General features: G+C 34.7%; 1 protein-coding gene across 6 annotated transcripts in view; it reads right to left on the bottom strand.

Annotated features, from left to right (window-relative positions):
* Positions 1-26,706, bottom strand: part of LOC123558563 (hephaestin-like protein) — a 57,298-nt gene that overhangs the window by 1,149 nt on the left and 29,443 nt on the right. For 3 of the 6 annotated variants that reach the window (XM_053544078.1, XM_053544075.1, XM_053544076.1), the window contains exons 2-14: positions 18,988-19,146; positions 16,474-16,727; positions 15,468-15,686; positions 13,064-13,206; positions 12,069-12,253; positions 11,541-11,647; positions 11,058-11,181; positions 8,739-9,010; positions 6,725-6,936; positions 3,556-3,700; positions 2,861-3,073; positions 2,117-2,336; positions 101-1,027 (exon numbers count right to left, since the gene is read on the bottom strand). In XM_053544078.1, coding sequence (XP_053400053.1) covers positions 101-1,027; positions 2,117-2,336; positions 2,861-3,073; positions 3,556-3,700; positions 6,725-6,936; positions 8,739-9,010; positions 11,058-11,181; positions 11,541-11,647; positions 12,069-12,253; positions 13,064-13,206; positions 15,468-15,686; positions 16,474-16,727; positions 18,988-19,136 — 3,170 coding nt within the window. In that variant the 5' untranslated portion in view covers positions 19,137-19,146. Of the gene's footprint in view, positions 1-100; positions 1,028-2,116; positions 2,337-2,860; positions 3,074-3,555; positions 3,701-6,724; positions 6,937-8,738; positions 9,011-11,057; positions 11,182-11,540; positions 11,648-12,068; positions 12,254-13,063; positions 13,207-15,467; positions 15,687-16,473; positions 16,728-18,987; positions 19,147-20,709; positions 20,892-23,361; positions 23,541-25,432; positions 25,575-26,706 lie in introns of those variants that run through there. The other 3 variants (XM_053544079.1, XM_053544077.1, XM_053544074.1) reach the window with 3 other exon arrangements.

Here is a 26,706-nt window from a genome sequence, read left to right as displayed (position 1 = left end):
CAAAATATAGATCTCGACAAATACTATTAACTACACGACAAATATGACAATTTTGTAAGCCTTGACACCATACCGATACACTATATTATAAGCTACTTACGAAGACCTTCGTCGTCTTCTTGTACTTGGAAGGACGGTATATGCCGATTCCATACCCTCGACTGGATGCTCTGCTAAGTGACAATGATACAGCCAGGTGCCCGGATTGTACCCCAGCATCTCAACGGTCTCGTAAGTTCCTGCAAAAAGTTCAGTTACATCTCTCCTTGTGGTTACTGCTGTTTTTCTTAAATACAGTTGACCATGGAAATGTACCGTATGAATGTCTTCCACTGCACCGAACCCAAAGATATACCAAACCACGTGGTCACCCTCATTAAACACAATCTGTGGTTGGTTTCCATAGAGATATCCGTTAACTGAATGGTACAAGTTGCTCTCAATAAAATCTCCATCGTTTCGGTCTGTAGCTGAGACGTTTTCGAAATTAAGTTCTTTCAGAGTACTAAGGTTTTCATTATATATAATAAAACCAGCCGCAAATTCTTTGTCGACCTTGTCCGTTCTTTGTCCTGAAGAGTCTAACTTGTCACGCTTACAGATAACTAGGGGTCCGATAAGACCACTGTAAGGATCATTCAGAGCATTTGTCCTTGATGTATAGATAGTACCAACACAGTTTGGCTGGTCCGGCGTCGGTCCGGACCTCTCCGGGATGAAATAACTGTATGTTTTCGTGTTTCCTGGACCCGTTGATGGGGCTTCTGTAATTGAAGAACCGTCTGAAAATACTAGGTTTCTTGGAACAATATTGTAGGAATGAGTGGTATCGAAATTTTTCAATACTATTTCAATTGTGTCGCCAACACAGCCACGGATGAACGGCCCTAAACATCCCAGGTGTTCTTCGTCGGTTGTACGAGCTTTTTCAATACTGAATGTGTCATCTGTAAATTCTTTGTAAAGCACTTTCTTATATATGGTACCGAGGAACGGATCATCATTTCGAATGAAAATGTATCCTGGACTGAAACAGAATCAGAGGAAAGCAGAATGATTATTGATAACTAACTTTTAGATAGAATGCAGTGTAAAAAGTGTGTACGTCATCTTAAATTGTCGTTCCAGTTATTTAAGAAATAATATATCTCATTTAGTGAATTGTCGCTGAATAAAACATTGCTTGGAGTTGAGATGCGAAGGAATTATATCACGAGGGCGCAGTCCGAGTGATATAATAATCCGCATCTGAACGACTAACAATGATTTTATTTAAGAGCAAATCACTAAATGAGATGTATTATTTCGATTCTAACACGTCAACAAGGACCTTAAAGTACATCCTTGACGGCATTCATTAAGTATTTGCCCAATTTCTATCGGTTTCTTTTCCAGCGCGCCGCTATGCCGTTTGACGCTATGACGTAATAATTGTGACGTCAAAACAGTGCATTGTTGTATAATAGTTCACGGTTTTCAGCCTTCTTTGTGTAATAGGAAAATGAATCGGATCGTGTTAGAATTATCTTTTTGTACTGATATCAGTCAAATTAGATGAATATTTAAAGTGCAGTATATATATTTCATGACACCTGGTACATAGATTCACGTCAATATCGAGAAAATGCACGTCAAACGGTATTGTCCCTCCGTCCGTCCACCGGTTCGTGTGAGTTATACATGTTGTATCAAATTGATATAGCACCCTTTTCATGATAAACATATCAAAACTGCTTTTCATTGTACACACAAACGCAGCCACTAAGGGCGGAAACTGCATTTGCAGAAAGTACAGTTACAGTAATACAGAGTGACCTGACTACAGAGACAGAGGAAATGAAAACCCATCTTTTAGGTTGTTATTACGTTCGTTCTAAAGCAATGGAAATATCACCTAAGAAGAATTCTTACAGGTGACCGTCTGTCCACTGTTATTGCTACATCCCCAAATATAGTTGAAGCAGCGATAAGAAAAGTTATATAATGTGTTAAAAAACTGGCATCATTCATATATTCACAGAGACAATTTATTTCACTTATTATTTTAATTTTAGTTAAAACATAAACAAATACCTGGTTCAACCACAGTTTAAGGATGAACATAAAATTATCTTACTGGTCCGGATCCAGGAGGCTTTCTCCATCAACTGGATCAATCTTGGTCGGACAATAATCCCAGTCTTCTATGACAATACCGATATAATATCGACGTGTAATACCAAGTTGTCCCTGTGAAATACCAGCCTTTAGACTCACAGTCTGACCAGCAACATTATACCAGGCAAACATCCCTTCGTGCTCAAGCTCAAGTTGAGCATCACGTAACAACAACCGCCCTGTAACGAACAATGCATGGAGGCCAATATGTTTGCATTCAACTGATGATGTAATACGTAAAATCTAAACGTACAGCACTTTTAAGCCATCTACTAAAGATAATATTACCCACACAAACGTGTCGGGAAAAGCAGTAAATGACTATTATTGAAAATGCTTTAAAATGTGAACTGTACAAAAGTTTCTTTTTGATGTTTTATTTCTTTTTTTGTTGGATTTAATGTCACAACGACACCTATATGTCATATGGCGACCTTCCAGCTTTGATGATAGAGGAAAACCCTAGGCGCCCCTCCGTGCAATATTTCATTACGGGCGGGCGCTTAAGGAGAACCATCCACCTTCCGCAAGCCAGCTGGATGGCTTCCTCATATGAGGAATTCAATGAGTGAGGCTAGAACCGACATCGGTGAGGGGTAAATAATTCGAAATCTGTGGCTACGGAGACGATTTAATTAATTGATATAATATTTAATGGAACAGCGATGTAACCGGACAGTTGTACAATAAAAAAAGAACCTACCAACTTGATCAGGGATCATATTAACCGACAGTCCAATGCCAGGAAATATCGAAGTTGTGTCAAACTGTCGGCTGTCGAAATCGAAATTGTTTCCCTCAAAGCTGAAGTGATGATGATCTGCCTGTCCTCCTAGACCATACATATACCATACGATCCGTTCATGAAGAGACATGTCCAATCCAGGAAGTGTTCCGTATGTATACCCGTTTATAGCTGAAAATATAGTGAAGCATTATATCATAGGTCTGCCACTCAAATTGCCCATTACATGAACATAATTCTTCACATTTTTTACTGTTTCATGTTATAAAAAATAATTTAGAATTCAGGGCTGTTCTTTTTAATAAATTAGCTTTGCAGATAAAATATTGTACCAGTTTCGCGATAATATAGCGCCCCCCTTAATGCAAAAAGGTACCAAGTGCCTTCTTTATTCATATGCTCATGGTACCTTTTTGAATTAAGGGGACGATAGGTATGAAACGCAAAACGTATATGTGACTTCTGAGTAGCCATACTTAAAATTATATACACGTACAATGTCCCTTTATGAGTCATTATCTGTACTAAATAACTAGCACGTGTAATACGTTAGGGAAATATCATTGTTCATTATTCTTAAAAATGCCGATAAAGAAAGAACTTCGGTACTTATCATTTCACAAAGTAATCCTAAAATATAAATCATTTAAAACCTCTCATTTGATTTGACAGCTGAAAGTCTCCGTCGTTCTTATCAACTGGTGCTGATGTATATGTTGCTATATTTTCGTCTATAAACCAAGACAAGTTCTCATCAATAATCATCCAGTTCAAGAAAAACTCTTTATCCACTCCAATCTGAAATATTCTTTTAAAATTAATAAATCATATAACGAACATTCACGATCAGGCAAAGATAGCCTTTGTGGCCGAAGGATCAAACCTAACACGTTTCTGATTGCTGCAGATTCTATCCAAAACCAACAAACCATCTGATTAGCTACAATTGAATAATGCCACATCGCTTTCTTATCTCAAGATTTAAATTCAATATGTTTTAATGAAGGTAGTAGACGTTACTTTTAAAACATTCCACATTGCCTCCTTATCCAAAATTTTAATTTAATATGTTATAATGATGACACGCAGTAAAAATGCGGCTGCTTCACCTTTTAGCGGTCGTAGTCAGATGATCTATCCACTGTAGAGTTGGTGTATCCGGTTTCGCACTGTACGCGGTTTCCTGTACAAATTCATGTACTTTGTGAGAATAAAGCAGAAAATTTAACAATTCTATGTTATTATTTCACGAGTTATTCTCTACATAATTTGACACAAGGTGTCGTTTCCCGCTTGTGCCTTGTTCTGGTAAGTGCAGACGAGGTCACAATAGCGTAAATAGTTTTCCCTATATATTCTATATAAAACTGACCTTTTTCAAAGAGCTACCAAACATAGCTAGACCCCTTTCAGAGAACAAATCCTTACCTCATTTTAAAGAGTTATGATAAAACTGATATAAAATGAAGAGAAAAGTAGGGGTCATGTATCTTCTAAGAGAGATTTCTCTGGTCACATTTGCTTACTGTAAACTGACATCAAAATCACACTGCTGTGACCTGGAAGTACTACTCATACTAAAATTGAGCTTGACTTCACCAAATACAACCTGCTCTCCCATTTTTCCTACCAAAATGTCAAAAATACATCCACAATGAAATTTAAACAGAAACTAGCTTCAATTTAGACCTCTGTTGCCATGCCAAGTGAAAAATTAGTGTTCAAATACCTGGCAGCCATTACGCGACTAGACCAGACGGCTCCCACGCTGGTTCCTTTAGTATAGGCCACGAAAACAATAACGGTACCAATGGAGGAGGCCAGTAAGTTGAAAAAATATTAAATTGCATTACATTTTGACTAAGCAAGCAAAAACAATGTGCAAAATAAATTGAAAAATTATTATTCCATCATACATGTAAGTATTTACCCATTATGTTACCCAAATAAAAAGTACTTGAACAGTTATTGAAGTTCTCCCAATCTCCAAAACGACTTCAACTTGATTGTTTGCTTTAAGTTTCTTTTATTTAAACAGAGAACTTAATCGAATAATTAGACTTGTGTAGGGTCACTGGTGATTCAACAGCTTCTATGGTTTTATTTTTGTTTCAGGTATTCAGCTGCTTTAGCCTTTTCTGCCTTTAGAAGTACAACAGGATTTTGGTACCTGGCTTTCACTTTCATAACTGCTTTTAAATTTCGCTTCAGGTGTTTTATTGGAAAAACATATTTAAATTGATTTTGATAAATGGTTAAAAGGTTAATTATTTTTCTGTTGGGTAACTGCATTATTATCACTGAAATCTATAAATATCAGGGAGTGCGAAACCGGGTACACTTAAAGAGAATTCCTATAGTTTTTTTCCTTTCATAGATTTTTTTTTAAATTCACATACATGATAGGAAACTTTGGGCTGAAAACAATGAACAAATAAAAACAATGGGTCGCCAGGCTTGTTTTTGTATAAAATTGTTTTGAAAACACCCGCTGTTGCTGAAACTGCCAGCGATTTTTCAATTTTTTGCTTTTTTATAAATACCAACCAAAATATACATCAAGACAGCACAATAAGTTTTTTTCTTTTTACAGATTTTATTATATATTTATTTGATATCATAGTCATATTTGTGATACTCTATCCTTACAAAAATTGGTACAAATGAAAAACAAAATATTGTTTCATATTCACTTTTATGAACTTTTTCAATGAAAATAGCCATAGTGAAGATTTTTTTTTACATCTTGAAAAATCTTTTTCATAGAATTTTTTCCTGTTTTTCTTGTGTATAGATAATTGAATTGTGAGCATAAAAATGGCTAAAAATATATGGGTCACCGGGCTAAATTTTAAGTTAAGACCGCTAGAATACAACACCTGTTCGGACGGAAAATGGCGCGAACCTGGCCAAATTGATTACATGTCTGTCTGCTAGAAGTTAAAAAAAGTTTTAAAGATTCTTAATTCTTTCTATAATTGAATACTAGATAATCTGAAAGATGAAATTGCTTTATCAGTACTAAAATCTGGAAAGTAGATCCCTCGGAAGCACCGAAAACAATGCAAACAGTGAAAATTGCAGACTCGGTTTGATTGAGTCTGTTCATAAGCAGTAATGGAAAATGCAACACTGCCCATGCCCCCTAGCACCGGCTTAAGCAGTATTCAATCTTCAAATCTAAATGAGTTGAAATCAATGATCCCGAAGTCAATTATTTTACATTATATGAACAACACTGTCTTTGTACTAAAATGCGATGTGAAAACGCAACCACAAAAATAGCAAGATACCTGTCAGGCAATGATACTTATCAATACAACATCAATCAGTATTATTGATATTATTTGATTATACTCGATTATTGATAAAACTTATAAAAAATGTTATTTCATTCAAGATTCCTCATATTTAAGATTGTCTGTCACGTGTTTCAGCAAATGTTGACTTCAGTTCAGTTTTCCATAGAAAGTGTCGGTTGCGTAGAAAGATGCACATAAAAACCTATAGGGAATTCTCTTTAAGTTAAAGTGGCGTGTTTTAAAATAAAATGAGTGTGTTTATTAAAACATGTTAGGGTAAATTCAAATTTTAATCATTTTTAGCTAAATAGGAAGGTATTCTGAGGAAATGTGTGCGAAACCGGGTACACTAAATGATTTCTAAACTTCTAATTATTTATGACATCTAGGTAACGAAAACGGAACAAATTTTATTCTCGCAAGTGAGTGTATTGACCTTACACCCTTTTATCATCTTTATAAAACGACGATTTGCTTATAATCTATACAAGAATAGAAAAAGAGGACAAAATATGCTAACCGTGCTTCCATCAGTTGCTAGTGTTCTTGGTTTACAAACGAGAAAGGGACCAAATAGTCCTGTGTGAATGTCTCTGTTAAGGTCGACCGCAGAATGATAAATATATGTGATGCAATCCTCGTTGTTTGCTTCAGGTCCTACATCTTCGGTTACATCGAATTCGTATGTTCTTTGTTGATTCGGTTGGACCAAAGAGCCGCTTGATCCTGCAGCTATAAACATTTCTATAAATGACTGAATGTCTCTCTGTTTACTGCTGACTGGCAAATACCCTTTAACTGTCTCATAATTCCAAGACAATACTGAATAAATCAGGCTGGTAATACTATTATTAATAAATAAATTAAACAGAAGAAAACAGAGACAAAGTAATGAATTAAATAAGAAAATCCTCTGGGCGCATAAAACACAAAGAAAGAAAGAAAAGTAGACTTGGTTTGATGTGAGTAGATTTAACAGAAAAATAAATAAAGCAATGGAAATTTTAAAACGATCCTCTGGATGCATAAAACAAAAAGGTAGACTCGGTTTTACTTAGAAGTTTTTTTAAAAGAAAACAAAAATAAAGTGATGAAATTTATAGGACGATCCTCTGGATGCATAAAACGCAACCAAACAAAAACGTAGACCCGGTTTGATTAAGTCTGTTTGTGAGAAGTTATTAGATGTGCCATACCTCCAGAAAAGGAACTTCTTTTTGAAGATAAGTTACGTATAAACTGATCTCAAAGACCAAGGAAAAAATAACTATATTCTATTGTATTTTATTATTGTGCTTTGTTTGTTTGTTTGTTTGTTTTGGGTTTATGCCGTTTTTCAACAGTATTTTAGTTATGTAACGGCGGGCAGTTAACCTAACCAGTGTTCCTGGATTCTGTACCAGTACAAACCTGTTCTCCGCAAGTAACTGCTAACTTTCCCACATGAATCAGAGGTGGAGGACTTATGTTTTCAGACACAATGTCGTTTGTTTTGGGTTTATGCCGTTTTTCAACAGTATTTTAGTTATGTAACGGCGGGCAGTTAACCTAACCAGTGTTCCTGGATTCTGTACCAGTACAAACCTGTTCTCCGCAAGTAACTGCTAACTTTCCCACATGAATCAGAGGTGGAGGACTTATGTTTTCAGACACAATGTCGTTTATCAAATAGTCACGGATAACACATGCCCCCCCTGAGTATCGAACTCGCGACCCCGCGATCCGTAGACCGACGCTCTACCTACTTATTATGCTTTGCATGAAAAATAAAAGAATCTTCAAATATATGATTATATCGAGGAGATACAACCCAAGAAGTGTATTAGTTACGTACAGTATTGTATACATAATAATATAAGTCAATTCTTGTCTTTTCTTGATTCATTATTTTATTTTGTAACTCATGTTTGTAAACTCTAAATATTTAAGAGCCGTTGTAATTGCAAATATATAGAAACTAAAGACTGAGAAAGACTTAAAGTATTCACGTTTTAACTTGTGATATATTATAACTGTTTCGACATAAAGACATTATGAAGATCACTTTGTGAAAGAGGTCGTCATGAGCTGTTAAACCGAGGACGGAAGTTCCTTTTCACCAGAACTCGATATATTTTATATACGTTATGTAATAATAGCAACCATACTGATTTCGTTAGATTTTTCAAGTTAACTGAAAAAGGCAGCTTGGTTTGCCGATAGAACTGACTTGTTGATATAATCCTGTTGTAAGTTAATTAATTACTAAAACCTACTTACATATACAGGACTACTTGTCAAATAAAAAAATCATCGCTACTGTGAGTCAATCATCGCTAAATAATATTCTCTTTTTCTATTTTTGATGCAAAGCTGTATGCAAAAAGTTCCTATAAGTTAATAACTGACGGGCATTTAAACGGATATTCCTATTACATGTATTTGAAAAAAAAATGTTATATTGATAAAATAAGCAAACCTAAAAGAAATAACATTGATGATAATGTACTTTTCTAGTTCAAGAGATTTATGCTTTAAGAAGCTTTAGTACGTACCTTGTGGGTCATTTTTGTACAAAGCCCCTTCTTTTAATTTTGTTATCGCCACACCATTTACAAGAAATGAAAACGGTCTGTTAAGTCTATTAAAAACCTTAACGATCACGTGTTCATTAACTTGGGTTTTGATTGGAGGTCCGGCTAAACCCCAGTGCAGCTCACGTGGTTTAGGTGTAGTAAACGTTCCGTCTGTGTATTCTATGAACATCGCCTTCTTATACGTAGAACCAATGCGCTCAGTGTCACTTCCCAAGAAAACATCTGCAGCTCTAAATAAAAATACAAAAAAGCAGAAAGCTTCAAAAACCATAACACATCTTATATAAGAATCATAAATGAAACAGCGGTCAAACTTTCTTTGCCAATCTGGTTTTTGCAACAAACTGCTGTCTGCCATATAACCTTTACCCTGCAAAACATTTGTTAAAATATATCATTTTCGTGACTGGTGCTAACAGTCATATCATTTTTCGACAAAAGTAATTGAAGTCGAAGAAATTTGAAACCGGGTGACAAATAAGAAGTTTGAAACCGGATTACAATTCATACTGATATCCAATGAGCGGCACAAGGTAAGGAAATAGCAATATGTTGACATTCATTTCTCGTGTTTGCCATGAAACTATGTTTACTGAGAAGACATATCTATGCTAATCACTGCAAATTTACTAGTCTTATTACTAGTATAAAATGCTGCGTACGTGACTGGTTGTTTTAACAATCGTTCCTTATATCAGGCCTTGAGCCAATTAAATCCTATAAACAAGAAAAAATGGTTTCCAGCCAGCTTTGCGTCACTTCAGTGCGTGATAGCAGATTCCAAGGCCGTTATCTATAACCGTACTACGTCAGTTTAATTTAAATGTCATTCCGAACACATCGTTCCAACTTACCTTCGTTTTAAAACTGTTATGCGCAATTTCCTAATAGCTAATTATGTGTATGAAAATGTTGGTAGTACTGTGTACACATTAAATGACTAATGAAAACACTAAAAGTTAAATAACATGAAATATGTCAGGAAAAAGCATAAATTTTCGTGGCTATAAAAATCTCTATAGTTATTTGGGATTGGCATAATTCAGCGTAGATTAAATTGCAGCGGTAAATATAAACATAAATATATATATATATATATCTATATAGTACGTAAGGGATTAATGTTGTGAGAATCGCTTTTATCGGGAACATGGTGTGTTCAAAATGACGTTTGGTATGCATCAATAACCGCTTCAAACTCTCCAGTGATGTTTAGCTACTGACATTTCTAAGGTGTGCCCCTTCGTGTTCCATTGTGATTTTTATCCATGATATCGAAAAGGCTATAAAACTGAGTTTGCGGACATTCTCAGAATTCAGAATTTCCAATTTATACTCAGAAATAATGGATCAGTTGCTAGATTCGTGATGCTTGTCTCCACTCACAATTCATTACCCTTACTTCGTGGACCTCAGACCCAATTATCTAATACGAAACAACTGCCAATACCATCACTTGCAGGAGCAAACCAATGGCACATGTGTCAGGAGTCTTATGCTTTCCTACATGCATACTGGTAGAGAGAGGAAATGAGACTGCTGTCAATACTAACGCTTACTTGAGCGATCTTAAGGTCTATGTAACAGGCGTTTTGCGCTCTCCTACATGCACTCTGTTTTAAACATTATTACAAATAGGGAAAATGAGACTGCTTTCAATACTACCGCTTGCGGGAGGGTGTAATAGGCGTTTTGCGCTCCACTGTATGCTCAATGTTTTAAAAACTATTGTAGATAGGCGGATTGAGACTGCTTTCAATACTACCGCTTGCAGGAGCGAACTAAAGGTCTATGTAACAGGAGTTTTACGCTCCACTATATGCATACTGTTTTAAAAGCTACTGCAGAAAAGGGGAATGAGACTGCTTTCAATACTACCTCCATCTAACAGGCGTTTTACGCTCCACTATATGCACACTGTTTTTAAAATTATTGTAGATCGGCGAATTGAGACTGCCGTCAGTACTACCGCTTGCAGGAGTGAACTAAAGGTCTTTGTAACAGGCGCTTTGCGCTTCACTATATGCACACTGTTTTTAAAAAAATATATTGCAGATAGGGAATTGAGACTGCTTTCAATACTACCGCTGGCAGGAACGAACTAAAGGTGTATGTAACAGGCATTTTGCGCTCACCTACATGCACACTGTTTTAAAAATTATTATAAATAGGCAGTATGAGACTGCCGCATGCAGGAGTATACCAAAGGTCTATGTAACAGGCGTTTTACCTGCACACTGTTTTAAACACTATTGTAGAGGTACAATGAATACTTACGGGTAAGTAACATTCCCTGGAGCATAATTCCAAATGATTTCTTCTATGGCAATATAATAATTTCGAGATACAACTCCAGTGTCAGTTTGACATTGTTCTACTGTCAAAAATGCTTGCATTCCATCTACAAACAAAACAGTCGGCGAAAAATACCTCAGTAAAATAAGTTAAAATCAGAAAGATGAAATGAATTAAGAAACAAATCTCACACTGAAACAAATAAATATCCTCTGTGTAATCGACACAGTTATTTACAGGTCTGATCTTATATTGTAAGCCTTTGTTCGAAATATTCATAAGATTGCACGATGTTATAACCTGCAGTATTGAAAAGTTTTGATGTACATAGTTCGAAATGCATATGCCAAAACATAATTATAGTAACGTTCCGAAATCTATACGCTATATGCTATATTATTTTCTTCTTTGCCAAACGAGCCATCTGCCAGGAATCATAGCTCGCTGGATACTGTGAAAACTTACCGACATAATAATCCTGGTTTCTGGAATAAAGTAGCCATCTGCCAGAGTTCACTGGTTTCATAAAACCAGAATAAACGCTTGCTGGATGAAGCACAGCTGTATCAGTTCTGAAAAATATAATGTTGTATTATTACTTTGAGAAAACTGTGAACATTTTCTTTTGTTAATGCGCTTCATTTAATGAAGTAGTGCGCTTTTTGTACGTTTTCTATGTCATAATACTAGTATATCAGATACTAATATGGTGCGGGCGTTTTGTCAGTAATAATAAAAATAAAAGGTAAATAGTAAGAAAATAAATCTACTACCTCCGACAAGTTGCTGAAAAAAGAAAAAAATGCTACAAGGAATATCCTCAGAAGCTCTGATATGTGCATATAACTAATCGTTGGGTGGTGTGTTTACATATTTACAACTCATAGTGATTCTCTTTGTTCAGCCAAACGAACTATTTGAACGACAGCAACTCAAGACATGAACGGTTACTGTTCCGTTAATGAATAGTATACGAATGCCTAAAAATACTACCGTTTCCTTTCTATAATCATTGTCTGTCCGTTTATATGTATTGTATGTACCCCACGTTGAACTGACATGAAATACCAGACTACACTTGTCCCTTCACAAACGTTGAAATCTGGCAAATTACCATAAACATAACCGTTGATATGGGCCATTTCGTTGCTTTTGGCAAAGTCATCGTCTCCATCGTTCTGAAATAGAAAAAATACAAGAAATATATATATATTTCTCCATCGTTCTGAAATAGAAAAAATACAAGAAATATATATATATATATAATCCACAACAAATGAAAAACAAAACAATCCCACCCGTCCATCCTTTCAAAAGCAGTAAAACCTCGCTTCATTTGATACACTTGACAATGTAAAGGATAAGAAGATTTTACCACAAAAATAATATTCTGATGCAATTTTTGTCCGAAAACCCATCCCGTACTCTTGCAAAAAATGTATGTTAAAGAATGACTTTGATTAAATTTAACGTTATTAGGAAATATAACAAATTGTCAGAGAGCATAATATAATAAGAAACTTGCCTTGTTATAGATAATACATGTATACTTTTCATCGAGCAACAAGTTCGTCAAATGTGTGTTTGATTAAGAAATGATATATCCCATTTAGTGATCTGTCGTTGAGTAAAATCTTTGTTTGTATTTCATATGCAAAGTCTGCGCCCTAGTGATTGACAAACAAAGATTTTATTCGAGAGCAGATCACTGAGATAAATTATTTCGATTCTAACACGTTATCAAGGATAATTATCTGCATCTTTTAAGATATCAGTCATATAGTTGCTTATTTTTATGTGGTTTTCTTTTCCAGCATCCCGTTATTAGCGCTATGACGTAATATTTGTGATATACAAACTGTGTTTATTGCTGCGTAATAACTCACAATTTCTGTCTACTTTGTTTAATAGGGAATTAAAACGGGCCGTGTTAGAATATGTTATAATGTACTCATAAGTAATTTAATTGAACGGAAGAATGGTATTACATAAAGTGTAGTGCATTCAGCTGGGTTGCCACATTTTTGTAAGTTGTGCTCTGTATACCAGCTTTTATTTTCATCAGTGATATCTGCATAGACGAAGAGTTCTTTATCTACATCTTTGCGTTTGTTGTTGGCATCGAGTGTACCTATGAACAGAACAAAGTATGCTTGAATCAAGTGCAACTGTGAACAGAATAAAGTATGTTTGCATCAAGTACACCTGTGAACAGAATAAGTATGTTTGCATCAAGTACATCTCCGAAGAGTATAAAGTATGCAGTCACAATATCCAGGTATTCTGAAAGCACACTGATAACTGACCAATGTCGAGGTCTAGTGCCTCAGTTATACCAAATTGATATCAGAACAAAGGATATAGTAAAAGTCTCAACAATCAGGCAATACATTTTAAAATTTTGATTATTTGAGTCGTGCCATGAGAAAACCAACATAATGGTTTGCGACCAGCATCGGTCCAGACCAGCCTGGATCCATGCTGTTCGCTAATGATTTCTCTAATTGCAATAGGCTAGGATGTATTGCCAGATTTTCAGTGCCATACGGAGGTCAATTTTAAGACCAATTGGTCTGCGAAGGCTGGTTTTCACAGTCATTAGTCGTCTCATCTTATTTGCAGTCTGCTGTATCAGAATTTTCTATATTGTTACAAATTTCAAAATTGCAGTATTTAGAGAGTGTGAAATATTTATTACAAATGTGTCTCCTTGGACGAAGCTGATGAATACCAATTCCCATGAATCTTGCGACCACAAAGAGTGTTCCAGACTCACAAAGCGAGTTTACATGTGTCACGATGTTATGTGAAAAGCGTTCTTTTTTGTCTAAAGTTGCCCATGCAAAGAATTTATTGTAATTTGCCTTTTACAGCGTTAGCTTTTCCATCAGCCGCCATATTTTACGATTTGTTTTAAAGATATATTGCTTAGATAAAATGCTTCACTAGATAAAACTCAGTAAAACAGGAAGAGTAAATAATACTGTTAATATTATATAGAGCATATCGTGGTTATGAAGATATAAAATAGATATAAAATGCCTTGGATGTTTAAAGTTTATGTAAAGAGCCTGTTCAAAGACGCGCCACAGGCAAACTGCATTCCTTTGTATTCCCATGATGATAATTAGAGATGATTTGCATGAGAAAAAAATGAAACACAAGAATCTATTTAGAAATGGACAAGGACATATATCAGGTCAAGACAATGTGTTTCATGTCTAAACATATTATTAAATGAATGCAACAGTATGCACAGTTTTTTTATGTATTGCATTTAGATCAATTAAGTTTCTACAAAGTAAGATAGTTTAGTTATTTATCTATGTTTTTAAACTATAAAGAAAAGCGATAATGAATAAATACACAGATAAAGTTTTGAAAACGCATCAATTCAGGGAGTGCCAAAATTGTCCACCTGTTACCTTGTAATATTGCTGTATTATTCCACTATTTAATCAGAATGACTTTCACGAACTTTGTGTGGGTGGAAAAAGGCGGTCTCTAGATTCTTGTGGGTCTTTAAACATCTAAACAAATTTAACTAGATGGTAACTACCTCAACATAAGGACCCCTGACCGTTTAAATTAAAATCTGCCTAATATTTGGTTATCAAAAACGTTATATTTCAAATTAGCATTACTTAAAAGGCTAATGGATAAAGTTTAATAACGTTAATCGGTAAAGTTAAAAAAGTTTTCAAAATACGTTACACATTATTTTGTTTCAGGGTCAATAGCATTTTTAAAAATATTAAAATGTATTCTTATTTTCGTTTTGAAAGCTTCCCTTTTTATCTTAATAGAATTAAATTTGAAATTTGCCAAACTTTTGCAACAGTAATATTTATTTTACATTTTCATATAAAAGAAAATCTGTGTACGTATGATACCTACACACCGTGCAAATTTTATATGTAATTTTGCTCTGTTGTAACCTTATCAAGTTATATTGCCATTTCAATCAATGTTTTGTACCTTTGTAATTTCAATTGTGCCATATAATTTTATCCCACCTATTTTTATAGATTTTTTTTAAGTCCAGACCATTGTTACCCCTGGCCAAAATGTCTCACGAACACATATTGTGTACAGATTTGTTTGAGGAATGGGGAATATTTCTCTGTTTACATACATCTAACAGTACATTCATTGTTTTGGCCTCAAGAATATTATCTTAATAATTTATTTTACATTTTTTTTTAATATAAACCCTTATTTATAGCTGTCATGTATTTAGAAACAACATTCAACATTTCCAGACAATCTTATTTTGAGTATCCTTTTAGGCAAATTTTTATCAAAACTATCTGAAGTCAGAAGTCTTTTATTGCTGAACAAAATGTATACTACAGTAACTGGAAATGCTAATTGATCAAATAAAACACCAACCTTTGTTACAGATCAGAGCAACTCCCATAAGTCCACTGTCTACGTCTCTGGAAGCAAGTACGTGAGAATGGTAAGTGAAAGCTGCGCACTTGTCATGGAAATCATTGCTGTCAGGCTTGTGAAGCTTATTGCCTTCCCATATGTATGTGAAGGTTTCACCTGGTGCAATACCATCATCCAGAGCTTGTGCTCCAGAAGTACCATCTATATAAACTGCGCCTTGAAAGCAAACATAATCATTTACGATGTAGCTCACTACAGACTTCGTTCTGCGCATGTCGCAAAATTATTATCATCGGAGCGCACGACAAAAATATGCAAAATATTGCATGTCCGCACTCATTTAGTGTATAAATAGAGGATATTACATGAGTGTCTTTTCATATTGAATTTATTAAACGAGTTGAATAAAATGATAAAATGCAAGGCTCTGCCGAGAATTTTATCAGTTTTATTCAACTCGTTTAATAAATTCAATGTGGAAAGTCATAAATGTAATATTCTTTTTATCACATGTTAGCCTTTCTTGTCGAAACATCAAAAAATCGACTTTCTTTTACTATATAAACTAGACAATTTGACCGACGTCGCCTATACTATAAATGACGTCGACGTCAAAGCTTTATTACACTACTGTATTATCATTTTTATTTAATGGCTTTATTACACTCCCGCGACGCCAAACATGTGATAATATGTATAATATTCTTACAAAAGGTCAGGGTTAGGATCACCATAGTTACAAAATATTTGCATTAAAAATATTTGTCATTCCTGTCGTTTGTTTATGCCGGAGTCTGTTTTAAAAAAATATTACAGGAGCTCCAGGACTGATTTTACTCAAAGTCTTTTCTTAAGATAAACTTACTTATAAGAAAACTTTGTTTTGCTTTTATATTTTTTGTTTTGCAAAATATACCTTATATATTTTTTTCAGTTATACAAATGAAGGTATTAAAGTCTGTTTAATAATTAATTGAGAAGAACGTGAGATTTTGTTACATACCTTCATTTCCTTTGTTATAGAAGTAACCATGAGGATGCACGCTGAAATTTCTTTGAATCAAGTTTGCGTTATTTCGAAAGTGAATGAATAATTTGTCACCAATTTCCCCTTTGATCAAGGGTCCAACAAACCCCACCCAATCAGGGCGATCAACCAGGTTTGAGAAAGTGATATCTGTGTATTCACGGTAAATAATTTTGGTGTAGGTGCTACCAATTCTGTTGGGGCGATTTTCAATCAGTTCAGCAGGGTAGCTGTAAATTTATAACAAAAGAAATCCGCCATTTTGTTTTATGTCGCTGCAAAAATAAAACGGCTGCCATTTTTTTAGATTTAAAAAAAATACATCTGTTTTTTCTTCTTTTTTTTTGACCAGTTTTGAAAATTCTGTTAGAGCATTGATTTATTGAAGACAAAACTCATAACTATATTATCTGCACATGAGTTAAAAATCAAACTCGATAATTTTGTACAGCGAATAACTACACAAAATCATAATATCCTATATGTGCATATATTTATTTTTCAGTACCGTTACTCTGCCCACTTTTACGGTCTTTAACGGAATGATTCTATAATCAAAGAGATATCTGCCCACTTCTACGGTATTTCATATACTCGTATATGAATCATCAGCAACACAGAATTAAACTGTTACCTGAGTGCCACACTGTTGTACTGTATTAGACGAAACTCAACATTAAATACAGTGGTTGAACACAAATAATAAAATCATTAAGCTTTTAAAAAGTTACAATGTAATGTTAAAGTGACCCTTAAATGTAACTGATAATGTAACTTCCATTCAAGTTTCATTGGTATTACGAATAAAATCTGTAAAAAGATCCTTTGGAAGCAAAGAATACAACCAAGAAGAATAATAGCAGACTCGGTTTGATTGAGTCTGTTCATGAGAGGTAATGAAATGTGCCGCACCTCTTACGCCCCCTAGCACCGGCTTAAGCGGAACTCAATTACACATATGTTGAATGGACTCCATGATCCCAAAGGACCAGAAAATATAACAACACTGAATCTAACTATGGGGAGACTTTTTACAGCCGCCACACGGCACTTAAAAGATTGCTGTTGTGATAGTTAATAAAATCTGTAAAAAGATCCTTTGTTAACAAAGAATACAACCAAGAAGAATAATAGCAGACTCGGTTTGATTGAGTCTGTTCATGAGAGGTAATGAAATGTGCAACACCTCTCACGCCCCCTAGCACCGGCTTAAGCGGAACTCTATTACACATATGTTGAATGGACTCCATGGTCCCAAAGGACCAGAAAATAGGTTTAGCTTGATTGTGATGAAAGCTTCAAGCTTTTAGTAACCACTCTCAAGTCCACTTCTTGAAAAAACCACTATTGGTGTCATATGAGAAGTCATGGTCGTTAACCCAGCGGAGTTCGAACCCAAGACTCCTGGATTGAGCAGCCGACACCTTATCCACTAGACCACCGCTCTCCTTAGATTTAGAGGATCTGCTCCCCTGCAGATTTATTTAACTTAAATCTTAGATATTATTTAAACATCATATTAATAACAGCTCTAGTTCTGCTAGAATATAATCTAGGATTTATCTGGATAGACACAGCTAATTTCCCTCTATTTTATATTCCATTCTACTGTGTGGCTAATTAATGCTTTTGACAGCTTTCACGAGTGTTACCATTATTCAATACTGCCCGAGTCTTAAAGAATCACTTCATTTTTACCTTTTTTACAGTACCAACTGACTGCCGAAAAAGTACTCTCTTAATTTCGGGAAAGGAGATACAAATGTAGAGTGAAAAGAGTATGTAGATCACATGCGGCATTTTCTGCTTGATAAAGTGAAGGAAGAAGGACAGAACGCGTGAAATTCATTTTCTGTTAGATGAACACATTCAGCATCACTACTGATTTCATTATCTTAATCGATTCCTCCTTTGCAAAGATTAAACTAAAATCAAGAGATAGTTCCTGGTCAAATACATCAATATCATTATTTCATTGGCAAGTGTGTGCATGAATATTGGAATAAGTGAAATATTGGTATGGTAGATATAAACATCACTCTAAAACTTAAATGTATAAGATACTTAGTTTTGAACTTTACTTTTTTCTCTTTCAGTGAAACCTTGCAAATAACCTGATGAAATAGGATAACATTCGTAAGCGTAAACCGCATACTTCTTAAACATTATTACTTAGGCAAAAGAAATAATAACTTGAAAGCACCCAAAATATCTTGCAGAATAATTTAACTTAAATCTCAGATAAAAAGTGCTTCTTTGCTATACATGCAATGTCATTCTTAGAGTATTTAAGGCCCATGTATTAGAAAGAAAAAAAAAAAAAACATTCCGCATTTGTAAGCTTATCCCATATATACTGATTCAAGAAAATCCGTATGATTTTTTTTCCCAGTAAAATGACCTATTTCTGGTTAGCTTTGACTTTGCTCTGGTCTGACGGAGCATACTCCTTTTTAAACTGAGCTTTTATTTTCTAATAAACTGACTTACCTCTGGTCATCGGTGACTTTGTTCTGACCCGATGGAGCATAATTCCATTCAACTTCTTCCGCGGAGATAAAATAGTGCCGATCTTTTGCCGACGTTGGCGTTGATACTACCAGGAGGCACAGAAAAACAATTGATCTTCCGACAGACATGTCTGTTTCACTTAAAGATAGTTGAAAGGGTAATAGACAAATACTACAAACCATTTAAAAACTGCAATAGCTGATACTGGCTTTCAAGAATCATAAGAAAACTTTCGGATTGAAATTGAAGACATTGATATAAAAATGTGTTGAAATAAGCGTCGCATATTACTTGGAGCAAGGGCATATAAAATAGCCACTGCCTTAACTAATCTTGTTTAATTTTTATTACTATTTCTGCTTCTTTTTTAACAATTCGGTTAAAACAAGACAAAGGGAGATATCATGCGCATTTCATCTTTCTACTTAATCTTTAGCTTGTGACGGAGAGTGATTTTACCTTTGCGACCGGTGCAGACTAAGATCAGTCTGTGCAGGCTGATTATGGTCTGCACTGTTCGCTATTCAGTGAGTAAAATTTCAGTGAACACCTCTTTGAATAATGAGTGGTACTGCCAAAATTAAATGATGGACTAGTCCATTTTTGAAATATAGCAGGGTAAAGGTTAATCTATCCTTGAGGGCGTGAGTATTTCCAATATGATAAAACATGGGTACGGCAACTATACACAAGGCATAAAAATTCAAATTTATTAAATCTGTCAATATAACAAACACTGACTGCAAAAGATACGACTCTCGAAAGACAATAGAGTTACAGGATAAATATTTGAAATAATTCAAGCAAATAAGCAATGAAGACACTAAAAATACGGCGTAATTCCTTATAATAAAACACTGCCAAATTGCACTTTTATCTCTGAATACTTCATGTCGAGCAGATTAGTGATAGTACATTATAATAACTGTCAAAAAATAGTCAAAACCGAACTAGATTCAAGTGCTGATAATACAAAGTTAAAAAATGGAATGAATATTTTTTGCAACGGTATAACAGACACAACTGTCCATTTTGCACTGGAATCTATAATCGACAAGGCTGGATACAACTGTCCAGTTTACACTGTAATCTATAATCGGCAAGGCTGGATACAACTGTCCAGTTGGCACTGGAATCTATAATCGGCAAGGCTGGATACAACTGTCCAGTTTACACTGGAATCTATAATCGGCAAAGATACAACTGTCCAGTTTACACTGGAATCTATAATCGGCAAGGCTGGATAAAAATTTACAAATTACTTCAAGCATTAGCGCTAAACATATGAAGATCACAGTGTATATGGCTACACTAATAAGTCTAATTGAAGATAAACACATTATCAACAATTCAATACAAAATAAGGTTTATCTCTGTTCGGCTTTTTATAGTAATTTTCCTACCATTTTTTTAATTGTTATAAACTGAATGTTTTATCATTATTTTGCATTTAAAACGGCTTTTGAAAGAAAATCCCGTATTTTGTTAAGCGAATTTGGTGAAATCTTTTATTAAATAAATGTTTTACTGATTCATATAATTGTTTCGGTATCAACTTAAGAATGGGAGAACGTAAGTAAAGTGGAGGAAAATTTTCAACTTTATGAATGGTAGTTCAAACAAGAGGGAGCGTTTTTTTTTTTAAAAAAGCAAGAACGAAAATGATATCGTTTTGAAATGTTAAAAGAGATGATTGCTTACATCATGTTAACGATTCCTGTCTTTCACTCCTGAAAATTTCTCTTGCAAATAAACTAATGTATTTTATCTTAATGGTGTTCTGATTTATTCCATTAATAAATAAACGAACTGTCAAGCACATCAGGTCATCATATCATCTGGATATCTTTCATCAATTACATTTCGCTTTATAATCAACAAGATATTTTCTGATTTCTCTTCAGAAGAATTTATAGTGTTTTGGTTTTTTCCTTTAACAAATTAACGAACTGTCAAACACATCTGGTCATCATATCATCTCGATAAATATTTCATCAATCAAATTTCGATTTATAATCAACAATATTTTTTCTTATTTCTCTTCAGAAGAATTTATGGTGTTTTTACTTTTTCCATTATCAAATTATCGAACTGTCAAGCACATCTGGTCATCATATCATCTCGATAACTTTTTCATCAATCAAATATTTCGATTTATAATCAACAATATTTTTTTCTCATTTCTCTTCAGAAGAATTTATGGTGTTCTGATTTTTTCCATTAACAATTTAACGAACTGTCAAGCACATCTGGTCATTATATCATCTCGATAATATTTTCATCAATCAAATTTCGATTTATAATCAAAATTTTTTGTTATTTCTCTTCAGAAGAATTTATGGTGTTTTGATTTTTTCAGTTAACAAATTAACACATCTGGTCATCATATCATCTCGATAATTTGTTCATCAATCAAATTTCTATTTATAATCAACAAGATTTTTTCTTATTTCTCTAAAGAAGAATTTATGTTGTTTTGATTGTTTTCCATAAACAAATTAACGAACTGTCAAGCACATCTGGTTATCATATCATCTCGATATGTGTTTCACCAATCAAATTTCAATTTATAATCAACAATATTTTTTTGTTATTTCTCTTCAGAAGAATTCATCTTTTACATTCATTTTGATCTGCAAATTTTTACAGAGCAAGGCTCTTTTTCGCACAATACTTACGTTTGCATTTTGAAATTGTTTTGTTTATATAATTTCGATTTTTTTCCTAGAGAGTGTTGTGGTGTATTTTTTTACTTTTAGGACACAACTGACCCAACATTTCCTCACATCTCGACCCGGGTTCCTCAAGGAATGGCGGTCACCCGTGCCTGGTTGTGGACAACCTTCTCTACAACGGCCACCTGGTCCTATATAAAACTTAAGATCTGGGGCGGATCTGGGGCGTCAAAACTTGAAAAAAGTGAAAATTTCCGAAAACGGCCTAAAACCAGCTTTGAGACCCACTCACGAATAAACATGATTTTTCCCGGAATAGCCACTATGCTGGTGCCCCATAGATCGTCAACCCCCTACAACGGCTATCCGTTCTTATCCCAAACTCAGGGTGTCATAGGGCCGTCCTAATAGCTACTCTAACGATTTTAGGCCACCACCGTCCCAGCCATGTCTCACATCTCAACGCGGGTTCCTCCGAAACAAAAGTTATCCCGGAATGGCGGATACCCTAGGGGGACAACCCTGGCTTCATTTCAATAATCATTAAAAATTACTCATTGAATATATATGTCTATAAAATACAGGTACTCATATTTTTTCGAAAACGTGCCCGGACCACAATACGAAACCATATACATGTAATCATCTAGAAAATAGCGGGTTTTTCTGCTTTCATTTTCATAAGGAGGAAATCAGGAGAAGTAACTACCTCATACTTTTTGAAAGTTCACTACTTTACTATAGGCGTAAGGGCAGGGATGGGGCCATAGACGTTTGAGAAGGAGAGGGCAATCAGGGGGCGCACCCTCTCCCCGAATGAAAAAAAACAAACAGTAGATAAAGGGAAAATGTCAATTTGAAATAGCATTTAGATGTACTCATAGGGATCTATTTGATGTGATGTCTATTGTAAAGAAGGAGAGGAAGCTTTTTATACGTCAGAATATTTTTGTCAGTTTCATCATCAAACTGGTATAACAGATTATTAACTGCTGTAACTGCTGGCAGAAGTAGCAGCAAATTGCTACAACGGCTGGCAGTAGCAACAGTTAACTGATCCTACAGTTGTACTTCCAGCTTAACACCGAACATTCAGAAATTTGAAATCAAATTCCTACAGGAGTTTACTTCACCGGTTTGATTTTTGCCCTCCCTTAGAGACGTCTAAAATTTATTATTCTCTTACGGTTCCATCTGGTCCAGTAAGTTATAAATCTTTAGAAATTTTAGTTTGAAAACTTCATAATGAGATTCGTATTTTAAGCATCATTTTAAATGGACTTCTTGATAAAACTTAGGTGATAATTGAACTTCCAACATTGATGAAATATATTCAGATACCAAACTGCATTTTATAAAACGTTCCGATAAAACCACAAAAACTAGCTAGAGGTGTTTTTAAATTGTTTAAGTCCACACAATCGTTCCTAGATTATTTGAGTTAGGCTATTTTGAAAATAATGCAAATCTTTTCCACAAAGTATGTGTAAAGTAAAATGATTTATTTTGATAAAATCATATTCACATGTACATTTGTCAACTGTTAACAATACTTTGTAAAATCTGAACTATCTGAAAATTCAGTCAGTAGAATTTTTATAACTGGATTTTGACAATTTAGAATATAAAAGAAGAATGAAATTTATGTCGATTAGAAAGGGGGGAAATAATTACTTACATTATGTTAATCCTCCGCGCGATTCCTGCCTTTTCACGGACACGTATTCTTAAAAAACAAAGTATCCGTTTGATGACAAAAGCATTTCAGTCCTCAAAATTTGTCATGCGATTCAACTGATGTATTTTATCTTTATGGTGTTTTGATTTTTTCCACTTATAAATCAACGAACTGTCAAGCACATCTGGTCATCATATTATCTCGATATTTTTATATCAATTAAATTTCGATTTATAATCAACAAGATTTTTTGTTATTTTTCTTCAGAAGAATTTATGGTGTTTTGATTTTTTCCGTTAACAAATTACCAAACTGTCAAGCACATCTGGTCATCATATCTTCTCGATATTTTTTTCATCAATCAAATTTCGATTTATAATCAACACGATTTTTTGCTATTTCTCTTCAGAAGAATCTATGGTGTTTTGATTTTTCCATTAACAAATTAACGAACTGTCAAGCACATCTGGTCATCATATCGTCTCGATAATTTTTTCATCAATCAAATTTCTATTTATAATCAACAAGATTTTTTGTTATTTCTCTTCAGAAGAATCTATGGTGTTTTGATTTTTCCATTAACAAATTAAAGAACTGTCAAGCACATCTGGTCATCATATCGTCTCGATAATTTTTTCATCAATCAAATTTCTATTTATAATCAACAAGATTTTTTGTTATTTCTCTTCAGAAGAATCTATGGTGTTTTGATTTTTTCTATTAACAAATTAACGAACTGTCAAGTACATCTGGTTATCATATCATCCCTCTATTTTTTTTATTATTACCAATTTCAATTTATAATCAACATCATTTTTCTGATTTCTCTTCAGAAGCATTTATCTTTCACTTTCATTTTGATCTGTAAATTTTGACAGAGCAAGGATCTTTTTCGCACAGTACTTACGTTTGCATTTTGCAAATTTTTAATCTATACAATTTCTATATCTTTCCTAGAGGATGTTGCGATTTATTTTTTCCTTTTAGGCCACCCTGAACCAACATTGCCTCACATCTCCACCCGGATTCCTCCCGGAACGGCGGTCACCCGTGCCTGGTTGTGGACAACCCTCTCTACAACGGCCACCTCGTCCTATACGAACATTATGGTCTGGGGCGGATCTGGGGCGTCCAAACTTGAAAAAAAACGGCCTTAAACCAACTTTGATACCCGCACAAGAATAAACAAGAGTTTTCCCGGAATAGCCACTATGCTGGCTCCATAGACCGTCAATCCCTACAACGGTCGTCCGTTCTCAACCTAAACTCAGGGTCTCATAGGTCCGTCCTAATAGCTGCTGTAACGATTTTAGGCCACCACCGACCAAACCCCGTCTCACATCTCGACGTGGGTTCCTCCAAAACAAAAGTTATCCCGGAATGGCGTCTACCCGTGGGGAAAAACCCTTGCTTCATTTCAATAAGATTCATTAAAAATTACTTATTGAATATATATGTCTATAAAATACAGGTACTCATATTATTTCGAAAACGTGCCCGGACCACAATACGAAACCATATACATGTACATGTAATCATCTAGAAAATAGCGGGTTTTTCTGCTTTCATTTTCATAACGAGAAAATCAGGAGAAGTAATTATATCATACTTTTTGAAACTTATTTAAAGTTCACTACTTTACCATAGGCGTTGGGGCAGGGATGGGGTCATAGGCGTTTGAGAAGGGGAGGGCGATCTGGGGGCGCACCCGCCCCGAATTTTGAGAATGAAAAAAAAAGTAGATAAAGGGAAAATGCTAATTTGAAACAGCATTTAGATGTACTCACAGGGATCTATTTGATATGATGCCTATTGTGAAGAAAGAGAAGAATGTTTTCTTATACAAAATATCTTAAGTCAGTTACATCATCAAACTGGTATAACAGCTTATTAACAGTTGTAGCTGCCGGCAATAGCAACAGTTAATTGGTCCTACTGCTGTACGTCCAGCTTCACACCGATCTTCCAGAAATTTGAAATCAAATACCCACAGAACTTTACTTCACCGGTTTGATTTTGCCCTCCAATAGAGACGTCTAAAATTTATCATTGGAAAAAGATAATTACTTACATTATGTTAACACTTCGCGCGATTCCTGCCTTTTGACTGACACGTATTCTTAAAAAACAAAGTATCCGTTTGATGACAAAAGCATTTCAGTCCTCAAAATTTGACATGCGAATCAACTGATGTATTTTATCTTTATGGTGTTTAGACTTTTTCCACATATAAATTAACGAACTGTCAAGCACATCTGGTCATCATATCATCTCGATATGTTTTCATCAATTAAATTTCGATTTATGATCAACAAGATTTTTTCTTACTTCTCTTCAGACGAATTTATGGTGTTTTGATTTTTTCCATTAACAAATTAACGACCTGTCAAGCACATCTGGTCATCATATCATCTCGATAATTTTTTCATCAATCAAATTTCGATTTATAATCAACAAGATTTTTTCTTATTTCTCTTCAGAAGAATTTATGGTGTTTTGATTTTTCCATTAACAAATTAACGGACTGTCAAGCACATCTGATCAATGACATCATATCATCTCGATAATTTTTTCATCAATCAAATTTCTATTTATAATCAACAAGAATTTTTGTTATTCCTCTTCAGAAGAATTTATGGTGTTTTGATTTTTTCTATTAACAAATTAAAGAAATGTCAAGTACATCTGGTTATCATATCATCTCTCTGTTTTTTATTATCATCAATTTCAATTTATTATCAACAATATTTTTCTTATTTCTCTTCAGAAGTATTTATCTTTCACTTTCATTTTGATCTGTAAATTTTGACAGAGCAAGGGTCTTTTTCGCACAGTACTTACGTTTGCATTTTGCAAATTTTTAATCTATACAATTTCTATATCTTTCCTAGAGGGTGTTGCGGTTTATTTTTTCCTTTTAGGCCACCCTGACCCAACATTGCCTCACATCTCGACCCGGGTTCCTCAAGGAATGGCGGTCACCCGTGCCTGGTTGTGGACAACCCTCTCTACAACGGCCACCTAGTCCTATACGATTTCTATATCTTTCCTAGAGGGTGTTGCGGTTTATTTTTTCCTTTTAGGCCACCCTGACCCAACATTGCCTCACATCTCGACCCGGGTTCCTCAAGGAATGGCGGTCACCCGTGCCTGGTTGTGGACAACCCTCTCTACAACGGCCACCTAGTCTCCATAGACCGTCAATCTCTACAACGGACATCCGTTCTCAACCTAAACTCAGGGTCTCATAGGGCCGTCTTAATAGCTGCTGTAACGATTTTAGGCCACCACCGACCAAACCCCGTCTCACAACTCGACGCGGGTTCCTCCAAAACAAGAGTTATC

This window comes from Mercenaria mercenaria, chromosome 5 (genome assembly GCF_021730395.1).
Source record: "Mercenaria mercenaria strain notata chromosome 5, MADL_Memer_1, whole genome shotgun sequence".
Classification (NCBI taxonomy): domain Eukaryota; kingdom Metazoa; phylum Mollusca; class Bivalvia; order Venerida; family Veneridae; genus Mercenaria; species Mercenaria mercenaria.
Note: the sequence above shows the minus strand (reverse complement) of the source record. Positions and strands in the feature narration are given on the sequence as shown.